Consider the following 14,850-nt stretch of genomic DNA (forward strand, 5'->3'; position numbering starts at 1 on the left):
CCAATAATTGTTTGAATAAAGTTATATATATACCATTTAATAAATTGAGGAAAAAATGTAACAAAACCTAGTTTTGTTGGTGTATATTTTTCTATTTCAGCTTCAGTTCCAGTGGCCATCTCTGCACGGTCACGTATTACGTGTTTTGTTAAACATTTCGATACCGTTCACGTTCCATACAAAATTGAATATGCTTATTTATTTACGCGACTCTTTTAATATGCAGGACATACGGGGCAATGGAATTGAATAGAGGACCACCCAGGCGGATGGGTTTTTTGGGTTTTCCGACATTCGGACATCGACAGTAGGACAGTAGGACATGGGGCCGGATCAGGAGGGAATATATGGATGTCTGCACGCCCACCAAACACTATGCATATTGAAATAACAAAACTTTAGTCGGATACTTGCTGCTCGTGTGTAAACATTTGGACAATTAACAAATAGCCTGGCTGTCCACCTGCTCGTCCATGTATTAAATGGCATTTGTGATGTAATCGGGATTATATCTATCAGTTGGTATCCAGTATTCAGAGCCAGGCGAGCGTATAGCCCGCAGTGGAAAGTAGAAATCAATAACAGAAGAGCCACAGAGCTTGAATGGAAATATTTTGTAAAGAATTTTGCAAATATCAACCCTAAAATTGAGAGGCAAAAATTAAGGTAGTCCAAAATAAATATGTCAAAAGCAATGAATTGAACTGTCAACTGAACTCTTGTTTCAGAGTTCATGGTTTTGTGAAACACCTACGAAAGGCATTTGATCAAAGCTCAGGTCAGTTCGGGCAAAGGATGTAAAACCAAGTAGGAATATGCAAGTCAAACAGGACTTTGCCATTTCATGTTGATGTGAATTATTAACGTCAACACCCAAAAAAAAGACCCTCAGCTAGGTACAGGATATATTCCATACAAGTGATATCTGTTCTAAGATAAGGGTCTAACCATTTTAGTTATAAACTTAGGTATTCTTGATTACCATATCCTCTCCCTAAACTCAAAGCCATTTAGAAGGTTCTATTTATCGAATTTGGACTGTTTTTGTTGGTATTTACTACGTAAGCAGGTTACGTCAGGCACTCCTCGTCCGTGGCTGCAGTTGAAATGTAAATCGAAGTTTCATTCGGCAAGGACACACAGCCAGGATTGGGGTGGAGCGGTGAAAGGAAGAAGGGCAAGGAAAAAAGCCGGGGGAATGGCAATCAAGCGAAAAGCTTGTAGCGCATACACTTTAGAATGACTTGGCTGGGTTATATTTAATTCATTGGCGCTCCACTTAAACAACAACCGCCACGAACCTTTTTCGCCACAAACCCGGCTGGCTAACCTTGCCCACGCCTCGCTCTCGACCACGTTGTCTGGTCTTGTCTATTCCGGGAAAGAAGCGCCAGAACCGATGTCTTGCTCAAGTCCTGGTCTTTGGCCATTATATATTTACATTTTTGATGGCTTCTTCTGTTGCGGCATTGGGCAAACAATTTGCTTTCTTTCGTTGCCGGTCTCGGGGGGACCCAAAAAAAAAACTAGAGTGACATTTCCGCCAACGCGTTGCCATCTCAATTAGTTGTGGCACCAGACAGGCTACAGCGAACGGAAATTGTTCGCCATTTGCACAGTAAATACTAGAAAAGAAACTGCGAATATTTATATGTGGCATGCAACAAGTGGCAGGTGGGAGTGGATGTGCGGAAAGCGGAAATGGAGAAGAAAGAAAAGAATGGATTGCAATCGTATCGAGCACTAAAAACCACACCCCTTGCTATAAGAGGTCCTCAATGCAAAAGGCGGAAAGCCAACCAGCCAGCCATCCAGCCACCCAGGAACCCAGAATTCCATAAATCCACTTAAGCCCACAGAGAAAGCAAAATATGTAAATCAACACACACACAAAGGGTAAAGAATGCAGAAAAGAAAGGAGTCAGCTCCACAATTGAAACTACACTGAGCATAAAACATAAATTCCGGAAACCAATATGAGCTTTTAAAGGCACTCCTCTTAGATGGATTTAAAGGGAATCCTGAAAAGAAACCTTTTTAATAAAAAGTGATATGAAATATTTATAATGTTTTATGATATGAGGCGTAAGGGTTACTTTCTCGTGCAGAACCTTTGGCTCCACAATGGAAATCGATTGCTGGAGGGCGAAAAGGGAATTCTTAATGGTGCATTGACATACGGCCAACTGCAACGACCCACACAAAGGCAAACAAATAAATGTCAATAAAAAAATGTATGCGCACCGGGCACGGAACTCAGAAAACTGAGAGCCAACAACAAAGAAATATGGCAAAAAAGCAAAAGCCAAAGCCCAAGGAATCAAAGGACAAATTCACACAAATTTGTCAAATTCTGACACATTCGTGTCGAGCTGGCAGTCCACTCAAAATTTTAAGCCCCACTGAGTCCATGGTCAGAAAAATAATAACCCAAATACACAAAGGTATAGAGGTTGGCATTTCCGGTTCGAAAGTTCTCAAAAGGTAATGCTACTTGTATGATTATTTTTTTATCAAAAAACCTTATTCTAATATAATGTCAAAAAAGGATAAAGATGTATTTTTTTTTCTGATTTTGTCCGAAATTGATTTATATCCGCCAACGCCATTAGCAACCCTTATAAAAGTCAGGGACATGTGCCAAAATGGCGGCGGTAAATAATTGCCCGGCACCACTCATACACGCACACACACCCACACACATTCAGTTACCGTTATGGCTATAATTGTCAGGTGGCAGCGCCAAGTTCCGGCAATTTCCGGTTGCGCAAAAAAGTAACCGACAAATGCGGCATACTTTCGGCTATAAAACCAGGAAAAATGAAGGAAATTATGGTGGGATGGAGATGGTGGCCGTGATGGGCAGCTTATAAATATCATAAAACCAAAAAAGAAAAACATAATGATTTCGAACTGCGTACAAAAACCAAAAGTAAACACGCTTCTTCCATTAAGAGCTTAAACTATTGGCAACAAAAATAAAAGCCCAAAAAGATTCATTTTAAAGAGCCTGAAAATTAGAACCATAAATTATAAATACTCTTTTATTCGTAATGCTATAATTTATTGACGTTTCTGGCCTAAACTAATAAAATTTTCATTTTCATACATTATTCTAGAATCTAGAATCTATATGCATATTGTAGATTTGTTTACTTAAATAGCTTTTAATTAAAAGCAGGAGCCTTTTAGGCAAATATTTAGTTATTTCAACAGCCACATAATTAAAATAATGTAGTAAACAGACTCTTTACATTTCTCGATGACCTCTTGAACATTCCATTAAGGCTCCTCCAACAGTTCAGACAACAAGCTCGTGGCCCTGATTAAATTAATTTTCAGACCCCTCTATACAAAAAAAAAAACTGAATCGAAAAGAATTTCCTAAAGGTCCTGGCTCATCAATTAGCCAGCCGAAAGTTTGGTCCTTCCCAGCTCTCACCGCAAAAAGTCTGGAAATTTAGTTCGCGTGCTACACGGGTTGACTCTTCAAGATAATTTACAAAGACATTTTATTTCATCAGGATAAAATCTACATCCAGTTAGGGATGGGGCGTAAGGTAATTAGTCAGGCGTCTTGTTGCCCTGTGTATAGCAGATCTTGGGTAAATATAAGCGGTGTACGTGAAGTGTTAACCAAAATCCGTAGCACCCCCGGCCACACCGCCGGGATTTCTACGTGACAAATTGAACGGTTGAGGCTGGGCAGCTGCCAAAGTCCGGACTCCCCTGCTCGGGCAACTGTCATGCAAATTGAAAATGTCAAATGCAAACAGTCGAACTGGAGCCGGCAGACAGTTCAACTGTCAGACCACAAGCACACACGCACGCCCCACCCACGTCACGCCAAACAGCGTCCACACAGACTTGAATACACCAGGAAAAGTATCCCTTTTTTTGCGAAAAATTTACGTACATTTTCCAAGAATTTAATATAAATGGTAAGATTGGTCTATATTAAAGCATTAGATAAAATAGATATTATACTTCACAGAAATATAAAAAATATTTTTTTCCTCTGCACTATCCAGACGCATAGAATTGAATCGTTATATGTGTCTGTATGAGCAGATATAACAGTTTCAAGGTCGCAGGCTGGGGATTTGTGGGTGGTGGTGGCCTTTGACGGGGAGACAAGCACATACAGGGGGAGTAAGCCAACACACACAGTCATACTCACTCTCACGGAAACTAAAAGGACGTGTGTGTACGGGGTGCTTGGCAATTTCAAGTGCAAATATTTTAGTTAGAAAAAAAGAAAGAGAAACATTATACAATTAAAAAGCAATTTTGCTGGTTGCCACAAACTGCTAACAATTACTAAACACAGAAGCAATGGGCAGCAGCATACCAGTTAATTTTAAGAGCTTTGAAATGGGCTTACTAAAAATAAAGAAATGTTAATCATAATCCTTGTTTGTGATTTCCGGGAAATGGCAGTTATTTTTAACCTTAAACAGTAAGGTTTTTGATGGCACCGATGGGAACTTTAAACTGTTAACGTTGTGTTTGTTTAGGCCGTGTTCACGTTCTTGGCTTTGCCGCCTTTTTTTTGCGGGGAAGAGCCAAAGTAAATATTGAGCTTCGATGGCAAAATAAATGGCAGTAGAACAAAGGACACAGCTAGTGGGGATACGGCTTTCCAACACATCTCATAACAGGACGATTGGATGTGTGTAGGACAGCTGTAAAAGGAATCCGGACATGAGAAATATAAATTTAATCAAGTGGCCATCGTTTATTTCCCTTTTGATTTCGGCAAATTCAATTGACATTCGATTTTATTATCTCCCTCCTGGCCAGTCAAGCACCTCCCCGCTGCCATTGTTCAATTATTAGACGCTTTGTAAATGCATTTCATAAATTTATGATGGCAGGACAGGACCGTTTCCTTAGGGGATTGCCAGCGACATATAATAAATATGATTCTGTCTGTTTATCCGTTTCTGTATGCTGGCAGTGTTTGTATTGGAAATATTTCACATTCGAGTACCATCATTTTGTGCCACATAGCTCGGATATCTGGGCATCATTCTCATTTCTGCCATTTCAAGCGGGAATTTCTTTGGGACTGTTGTTTGCCTTGCCGAGTGTCCTTTGACCCACTCGACGACCGCCCTCCATTGAGGTTTTGCTGTTTGCCCCGCAAAAACAGTTTATAGCCATCCTGGCCAGAGCACATAGATTTTAATTAAGTCCACTTTCCCCCGAAAAATTTAATATTTACAGAGACTGTGTTGAACATGAAAACTTTGTTCCCGCTTTGGAGCGGAGCACTCCACTGCAGGCGCAAAGTTGTGGAGATTCCACGGGCCCTGAAATTAAAGTTCCCGCAGTCGGTAAACGGAAAGTTTTCCCTTTCGGTGGGGCCAAGTTGTTGGGGCATCTCCTTGGAGCATTTAAAGGCTAAACCGAATAACAAACAACTCCTTTGGAACGAAATTAAAAGTGCTTTCCCCACTTAAGAGAATGCCGTACAGTGGGCCAAAGAGTGTGCTCTTTAGTTTCGGAAATTCGGAGTCCGAAACTGAAAGGAAAATACAAATTTTAGCCCACAAGTGGTTGCTCAATTTTAAAAAGAGAAAACAGGTGATAAACAGGTAAGGTAACATATATGCAAATAAAGCTAAATTTTTGGAGTAGTGGGCCTGCAAGTGAAAGTGCATCCCGAAAGTATTCTGAGCTTGGAGGTTAAACACTTTATTAAAGAAATCTCCTTTGGCCAGACAGTCTTTATATTATTTTTATTAATATTAAGTTGCTTAAAAATCAAAGAATTCTAATTCTGTTAAGTTGGTATTTCAGTAATCAGTCCTAGGTGAAAGGTAAGGTTAATCTCTTTGAAAAGAAGGAATCACGGTTGACAAACGCTCCGGCATAAGCACTCCGGCATACTGCCTGGCTAATACACTGAAAAAAATTATTATTTCTAGTTAGATTTATACTAAATATCTTCAAGGACTTCCAAGCTTAAGATCTTATTCATTTTGAAATGGTAAATACCCACAATTATATTACCATTACCCATTCCTTTGACCTTTTTTTCGCTGTGTAAGCATATTCGCCAACACAAAGCCCCCCAACAATGGAAAGCTTGACAGGACGAAAGAGCAAAAGTGGAGGGGGGCTAAGAGGTGCGGGGGCAGACCGGGAGAATCCGCTTTTGTTTATCTACTTTAAACTAACATCAGGCACTTTTGCTATCTAATCCTGACCAACCCGACAGCTACTTAATGTCATCAGTGTGCCACTCGCTGGCATTTTCAACAAGGACATTTGAAAGTGCACAACAATTTGGGCAAGGGGGGTGCCATTGGGTGAGGCGTAGGGGCGCAGATTAGGGGTATAGGGGTCGGTCGGTGACGCTAAACGTTTCACTTGGAGTTCGCAGGCTCTGATACACCGAGTGCAAATTGAATAATCGTTTGCGCTTCGCCGCATCTACAAAAAGGACCTTTTAAAAGTTCCCTTTGTCCCTTGTATCCTTGTGTGGGCTTGTGTTTGTATGGGTGTGACAAATATCGATCATCAAGGACTAGGACACACAATTGTTTGGGTTTATTCTAACGCTCCAAAAAACTTCTGACCGAGTTGTCTCGAGAGTTTTTCTTTGCCAGTTTCCTTAACGGTTTTGAGTTTGGGTTCGAGCCATGCTAAACAAAAAAAAAATATAAAACTTTGCTCCGTCTGTCCCCTGTTTGTCAAGTTTGTCATTTGTTGGACATTTATAAGCAAATCCAGATTCGAAATGTGGGTGGGCGGACAAGGTCGGGTAGGCAGGAGCTGGAGCAGGAGCCGGGCTACCAGTCTGCGGGTCCTCGTCTCGTTAGCATACGCATTGAAATCGGGCCTTGTGGCCAAACTCTCAAGCAAATGAAATTGAATGCCCCTTCCAAGCAGTTCAACTCAACTGTAAGAGCTTTAAAAGTATTTGCAAGTTCACAAGTAACAGGAAAATGTTTAATTCATTTGAAATGAACTCTCAAGAATTTAGACTCCATTGTGGGGGAATGGGCTATAATGGATTAATAATATTAAAAGGATAATTAGCTCTTGAAATGGGTAATTTAATTTCATTATTACAGACAGGTTAATATACAGACAGAAATCATTCAAGTCAAGATATCCCTGATATTAAACCAAAGAAAAACACCAAGTAAACTAACACCCAATCTCGACTTTCATTCTTTACTTACCTCCTCGGATGAATTGCATCATTTTTCTACGCTATCCCACTCTGATCCCCCGCTTAGCCGGAAAGCACTTTTCACTTTGGTGAAACTTTGGCAAACAATAAACCAAATACCAGGAGCCATATACCATATACCATATACCATATGTGTGTGCAAAGTGAGCTCTTCGAATTTGTCTTAGATCGATTCCCGGGAGCCCCTAGATTCTTGGCCGAGAGTTGGAAAAGGCAAACAGTGGAGGAGGAGCCAACTTTTGCCAACCAACGGATGCCACTGAGAGCAGTCTGACAATCGCCGCCTGGGGCGGTGGCCTTTTCTCCTCACAATCCGACGTCAGGTGGAATAGTATCAGGCCCCCGTATGCGGCCGTGTGCACCTGAGCGTTGGGCATTTTCATCCAGATACAAAGATACAAATATGTGCATAGCATTTAACGACTGGCCATTGCTTTTGGTTAGACATTTGGGTGCACGTGGAAAACCTGGCTAGCAGATGAAATTCAATTTCGAGCCATTGACAAACAGACGTGATGAATTCCAGTACGGAGGATATAACATGGAATTAATGTGAGCTGGCCGAAGGTCGCAGCAGTTCTGGCCAATACGAAAGTTTCCGCATTTTCAGCCATCCGTTAGAACTTGGCTGCTTTGTGATTTTTATGTGGCCATAAATTGCCAGCATACTGCCATGTGTATCTCAATCCTTTGCTGGCCCTCCAAAGCTGGCTAAAATTTATGGCCAAAAGATAGATTCTGCTTGCTGGATGCTGGCTGACTAGATGGATGCTGAAAGAAACACTATCGATTGTTTTCCAATTTGTGTAATTTGTTGTTTATTTTGTTTATAACTACATCAATAAATTATGTATCGTATCGTATAATTCATAATTATACTCTTTGAAAGCGTGAGAACATATTGGAATTGCAATTCGGCAGCTGGGTTCCTGATTCTGGTTCTATGTCGCTTGGAATAGATCCATTTTCTTGCTTCAAACTCCTCCTGCTTTTTCACTTGTGATATCTTCTGATTGGAAGTATAGGCGATTTTCAAAGAGTATATGCGTAAGTATTATCGAGACATCGGCCTGCCGAAGAACTATCTGAATTCGCGTTTATGTTTAAATTGGTGACAACATTTGTAGATCGATTGTGGGCTACTACTTATAGAACCGTCTCCTCATTCTCTCCGCCATTCTAAGCCTGGACACTGTTTAGTTTAATCTACCACTGATATCGGCGATGCTTCCCTTTACAATAATGTCTGCGCCCAAGTTACAATAATATTCATACCTAATTCTTCATATTATATAGTTTGAGGTGTTTTTCAATTAGCTTTCGTATTGCAAATGGCTGGGGACTAATTACTTTCTGTGTGTTTGAGTGTGTATGAAGTGTGGTTTTGGGTGTACATGTGGTTATAGTGCTTGGTGTGGTGCGGAGAACCGAATTAATAAGGCCACTTATCCATATATGTGTATGTATGTACTGTATATAGTTGTCAAACACCCATCCCCTGCCGAAGGATAATGAACCATCCTGCCATTCTGATAATCCCTTCGTTCTTTTCTTAGCTTCTCTACAACTTTGTCGAATCGAATCGAATATTCTGACGAAAAATCGCATTATGATCTAGCCTTAACTAAAGTGGCCTTTAGGTATTTGTGTTAAGAGTAGTATGGGCGTGAGAAATTTCATAAATTTTTGTGTGGCTCTAGTATTTTGATAAGTGTGCCAAATTGAAGTTGCGTCTAGTGTCTCTGTGTGTATTGAATAATTTTCTACCCGATATTGCTGTAATTATTTTGCACTTGCGCTAGTATTTAATATTGAACAATACTTTGTTGTGGCGGCTACAATTAATTATTATTTGTTTACTAAGACCGATTAGTTATTAAGGATTGGTTTCACTTGTGGCTGTTTCTGGTAGTGCGTTTGCTTTCCTATTTGAGGTTACGGCTTTACGATTACTAATTTCATTTTAATGTTTTCTTTTTGTTTTTTTTTTTTGTTTTTCAAGTCGATCACTAAGCCGAGGGTTAACTAATTAACTACGTTCTCATTATTGTAATGTTCAGCTCAAATTCATGTTCTGCATCCATGTACATTTCACATATGCTAATAAAAAACCATCCGCTCGATTGGGCTCCAGTTCATTTAACTATGTACGCTATAAATGTATATATTTGCCGATTCGCCTCTTGGCTAAATGTACAGTAACAGATATAACCCTATATGCAAATAGGCTTGTATTCCTTCAAATCGCTCGCTTTCGATTTAGCTTTTACTTAAGTGTTCGCTCTATAACTTGTATGCTTCATTTTTAGCTGAATGGGGTCGAGCACTAGTGACCCTATTTACAGGATTCGGGGGGAAGTGTTCGGTTAGGCGGTAATACGTTTTATAATTTCATATGTAGCAACGAAAATAGTCTAATTGTCGATGTAAAACACAAGAAATAAATTAAGTGCTGGCGCGTATATATAACTAAATCGTATGGATGTGTTAACATTAAACGTAGCTCTAGTGTCTGGAGTGGGGAGATTGTAGACAGTAAGCTGATTGCTGTTGCTGTTTCCTGTTTGCTGGCCGATGGCTGATGGCTGCGATTCTAGTGATTTCTGAAGTAAAAGTTGTTGTTACGGATGTTGCCACGCGTTCGCCAGCGGATGCAGCTGAGCAGGGCCACACGAGCGGCACGCAACAGCACCTGACCGTAGGCGCAACAGGCACACACCCGTCGCACCCGCTCGGCCAGGCTGCGACGCCGGCAGCGGCGGTGGGCGGTAACGGGACGGTGCCATCGGGGTAAATCCTGCCGGCGGCGCCGCATCTGATGTCACTTGCGGCGCCGGAAGACGCGACGCAGAGCCTTTCGCCAGAAGAATCGATGCGACTTGGTCTTGGTGTGGGGTGGAGCTTCGACCATCTCCTCCAACTCGGCAATATCGAAATCAGCCACCGCCATCTCCGTGTCGGTGGCGAGACGACGTCTTGTAGGTGTTGCTGGCGCAGTGCACGCCATGGACGTAGTACTGGTTACATGCGGTTGCGGAGTTGGTGGAGCCGAGGCCGTGGCCGCGAATGGCGGCACCAGATACGGACGCGCCTTCAACGCCGCCATAGCTGCCGCCGAAGTTGATGCGATTGATGAAATGGACGCCAGAGTGGCCACCGATTCCGAAGGCTCCACACATGCCGCTTCCGATACTGTTCCTCTTACTGCTCTTGTTCCCGATCCTATTCGTCCCGCCACGTCCTCTGCTCCCACTGCTGGCTGGGTGGCGCGCAGCCAACAACCAGGCTGCATCGTATCTTATCTAAGCCACGGGTGCTGCAAACACTCCGCGGCGGTGGCCCGCTTGGCCGGATCAAACTCCAGCATGGGCTTGAGGAACGATGCGAACGACTCGGCATCGCTGTGCGACCACTCGTACTTCTCCAGCAGCACGTCCATCAGGCCCCAGGGCTTCAGGCCCGTTATGTTCCGCAACTCACCCTCGCGGTTAAACGATTGCTGCGCGTAGGTGCCTCGGAAAACGATGCGCCGTGGAATGGGACCCAGGAGCTCAATGATGTGCGCCAGGTGATCCTCGTCGCGGGAGTAGGTGTCGCCAGAATGCGGCTCGAACAGATAGTCGCCGGTTGCGAGCTCGAAGACCATGCATGCAGTGCTCCAGATGTCCGCAGAAGTATCGTAGCCGGAGCCTAGGATCACCTCCAGGGAGCGGTACTGCCGCGTCTGGATGTCCTCAGTGAAGTGCTTGTCCACCCAGCAGGCATTACCCAGATCGGCGATTTTCACATCCACCGAACACTCCTCCAGCGCCGGATCACGTTTGGGGCGATGCTTAACTTGCGGTGGCGGCGGAGGTGGTGGTAACAGTGGCTCCGAATACGGCCCGTTACACCACGAAGAGTTGTCCACAGACTCGCTTGAGATTTTCGAAATGCTGTTCGAGTTGGGCTTCGAACTTGTGTTGTTATTCAATGGCTGCTGCTGCTGCTGCTTCGACTTTTCCTTCTTGGATTGCTGCGGCATTTTCTTGCCATTTGATTGTCCCTTCAAAGTGCCGCTCGAATTGCTAATGGAGTTACTGTTAGAATTGCTAATGCTGCTGCTGCCGTTGGTCTGGTGGCTCTTGAGCGCATTGCTAATGTCGCCGCTGCTGACCGAGTTCTCCAGCTGCGCAGACTGCTGACCTTGCTGTTGATTTCCCTTATCTGGAAACAAAAAATTAATCAACAAGTTCTTCAGAGGATCGATTGAAAGTCAAACTTACTCTTATTCTTGTTCCTTTTCCTCTTCTTTTTGGCCTTTTCAGTGCCATCCGACGGTGGCTGTTGCTCCTCCCCGCCAGTCTTTCGCTCTTGTTCCTCCTTGGCCACCACAGGCTGGCCAGCAGCCGCAGTATCATTTTCTTCAACCGGATCCTGTTCCTTGTTGACTTCTACATCATCATCATCGGCATCGGAGTCGCCGGCATCGCCATTCTGGACTGAATTGTGGTTAACGCCAAAGTTGGTCTGCTCCTCACCATCCATGCCCTCGACCTGACCTCCTGTCTGCTCCAGATAGTCACGCTGCTTCTTGAACAGCTCCATGCGCCTCTTGGCCTTCTTCTTTAGTTTCTTCTTGCGGTTTTTGCTCATCTTGCCGGTGATGGGTGGCTCGCGGTATTCCTTTGGCGCCCGGCTGACCAGCGACGGGTACATCTTGGAGTTCATGCAGTACAACTGGGTGGCTTCGGTGGCCAGGGAGCGGACATGGGGCTCGTCGACGCAAAGCAGCACATTCTCGGGCTTGATGTCGGTGTGGATGATCTTGCAGCAAGTGTGCAAGTAGTCCAGACCCTCGAGCACCTGTCGAGTGATGGTCTTCACGTTGTTCAACGGAATACCGCGATAATTCGACTTCCGGATAAGCTTCAACAAGTTGTCGCCGAGCACCTCGAACACCATGCATATGTGGGTGCCATTAACACCGGTTATCTTGAAATCGTCCAGCATCTGGACGGTTTTCTGGCGCCTGGGATTCGACGGATCAGTTTCACGGACCGTCCTGAGTATTTTAATCTCGTCCTTGGCCGTTTCGGCAAAGTGCGGAGCAGACTTGACAATCTTGATGGCCACATAGCGCTCCTGCTGTAGGTCCCAGCATAGCCAAACGGTCGAGAAGTGGCCCCAGCCCAGCTTTCGGATGACATGATAGCGACCTGGAATCAAAAATAGCTGTAGTCTCAACACTTCAGTGGGCGTTGCTAAAGGTAAAAGTTCGAACCACTTAGGTAGATGAAATCACAAATGTTTGCCTCCGCTGGCAATAAATCCATTTTAATCGCATCACTGTCACAATCAGACTGACCCAACGGCCAGCTCTGGTTGCTCTCGGCTTGAATTCAATTAAAATAGCGGACTGAATGCAATGGAGTGTTCATTGTGCAGGGGTGCATGATTCAGGGTTAAACACCAGAGATTGGTTAAGGAATTAAAACTTTAAATGGCTCCACCATTTACCCCATGACCTAACCTTACTAGAGAGCCTCGTACATTGCAACTGATTTCATCCCCCAGCCAAAGGTGAGCAAATTTCGTTTGTTTATTTCATTGTACACTATCTAGCGATTTGTTAAGCTTCGTTCTAACGCTATCAGGCCGCCCTGTTATCGCTGCCAAGCGATTGCCATTTGGATTTTCTTTCGCCCGAGCTTCTGAGCCTACAAATGGTGTGCACTTGGCATGCGGAAAGCTGGCAGATGGCAGCTGGCACCACCGAAACGGAAAGACATCGGAAAGGAGGCCAAAGGAAATGCAAGCTAGGGGGGGGGGGGTAGCGACATCGTTGGAGGTGACACAGCCCCTTTTTACTGTTACCATTGTTGTCGTCACCACAACACAGACGTCGTCGGCCTCCCCAAAAAACGAGCAACCCTTGCGCCCTGGGGGTGGGCCAAAATCCCCCAGAGTGAGCACAAACACACACACACAAACAACCGACTCTGGCACGCATCCAGAGGGTTCGATTTATCTGTGCCCCTCTGGCAACCTGTTGTTGTTGGTGCTTTTTTCGGATTTTCGGGGCGGAGGCCGTGCTTGAAACGCCAATATGGCCAACAAGAGCAAATGAGTTGGAGGTTAGTTGTTAGGTTGTTTGTTTTTTGTCGGACACAAAGAGGAAATAAACACGTAGTATTTGGTGGAATGGGGTGCAAACAGGTGCCTTACCCTGAAACAGGTCACCGATGTTGACGGGGTGGTAGCCACCCTTGCAATAGTCCTCCTTCAGCTCCTGCTCCTCGTTCTCGCTGGCTAGCTCGGATTCGTAAGAGTCGTTGGAGGAGCTTCTCGGCGGCTGCTGTTGTTGCTGCTGCTGTTGATTCTGCTTCTGCTGCTTCTGATTGGGTTTTGGCGGCGGCGCGGGTGGCTGATATTGGTCCGTAGTGCTGGCAGAACCACCGCTAGAAGTCGAAACATTTCCCGTGGCCTTGCTGAAGGACGCGCTAGCTTTAGCGCTAACATTGGATTTATTCCCGGCATTGCCCGCATGCAGCACTTCTACATGGCTATTATTAGCATTATCCGGTGCTGACGGCCCAGAATTTGGATTGGGATTCGGGTGCTGTGGTGGCTGCTGTTCCTGGGATGCATTGCCATTCTGCTTGCCCCGCTTCTTGTTGTTCTTATGGCGCTTCTTCTTCGCCTGAATGGTCAGAACGCGGCGGTTGACGTCAGCCTTCGAGTTCATGCTGCTGCGGCTGTTTCTGCTACTTCTGCTGCGACGGCGACGGCGACTGCGACTGTGGCTTCGATTCTATTCTATTCGGGTTTCTGTCTGTTTCCCCACCAGGTGTAACAGCTGTTGTGGGGGAGCGCGTTAGAAGAGGTGGAGAAAGAGAAAAAAAAAACGGGAAGAGGAGAATGAATTAAGAGTGGGGGAAGAGCTGGCACAAAATCTCAATAAGGCAATGTACGAGGTTTCACGCTTGTCTCCATGCTTTATTTGTTGTTTTTGTGTGCGCAAGCTGGGTACCACAAAAACAACAGCAACAACATGGGGACTGAACACAAAAACAACAACACCGATATTGGACTACTTGCCTGGGGGCTACGCTTGCTCCAGAACTTGATTCCTTTACGAAAGTTTGTAGCGTGTTGTACGAAATATGGCCAAAGGTTCTTCTCTCCAGTGTTGCTTTTCAATAGCGTCTTTTTTTCACGGAAATTTCACCTACGGGAAAAAATCAAACAATTTGCACGGTTATCGAAAATAGAACGATTGTTGGATAGGCCAAAAAAAGTGTTATCTCTAACAAACGCCAGCCATCTCGCTCGCTCCCGAGTAGGTAGCGCCGACTCCCTCTCTCCTATTGCCGCAGTTTGGCATTTTTTCACTCCGCAAATCGGACTGGCAATGCCCCAGGAAAAAGTTCGCCCGCTACTTACATTGTTTTCCCAACTGGCCGTGGACTAGTCAGATCGCATCACGATTTAGAGCGAGCAGCGTTCCGCTAATCCAGGCTGAAACGTGCAAAAACACGCGCCCAGCAAAATCCGCAAGGTGGAAAAAACTCTTCGTAAAAATCAACCCTGCGTCAGAGCTGTGTTAGAAAATGTGTCAACTAACAGCTGTTATAAAAGTGTTACTAGACAGTCCAAGGAAT

The 14,850-nt window shown here is 44.5% G+C and overlaps 1 protein-coding gene across 1 annotated transcript; it reads right to left on the bottom strand.

The window, feature by feature from the left end:
- Positions 1-7,997: 7,997 nt before the first annotated feature.
- Positions 7,998-14,789, bottom strand: SRPK (SR splicing factor protein kinase). Its single transcript, XM_017252865.3, is given in 5 exon segments — positions 7,998-11,413; positions 11,473-12,405; positions 13,415-14,045; positions 14,288-14,417; positions 14,633-14,789. Coding segments are annotated over 3 exon segments (3,066 nt in total). The 5' UTR covers positions 13,935-14,045; positions 14,288-14,417; positions 14,633-14,789; the 3' UTR covers positions 7,998-9,800.
- Between the last annotated feature and the right edge of the window lie 61 nt (positions 14,790-14,850).

The sequence above is a fragment of the Drosophila bipectinata genome, chromosome 2R (genome assembly GCF_030179905.1).
Source record: "Drosophila bipectinata strain 14024-0381.07 chromosome 2R, DbipHiC1v2, whole genome shotgun sequence".
Taxonomy (NCBI): domain Eukaryota; kingdom Metazoa; phylum Arthropoda; class Insecta; order Diptera; family Drosophilidae; genus Drosophila; species Drosophila bipectinata.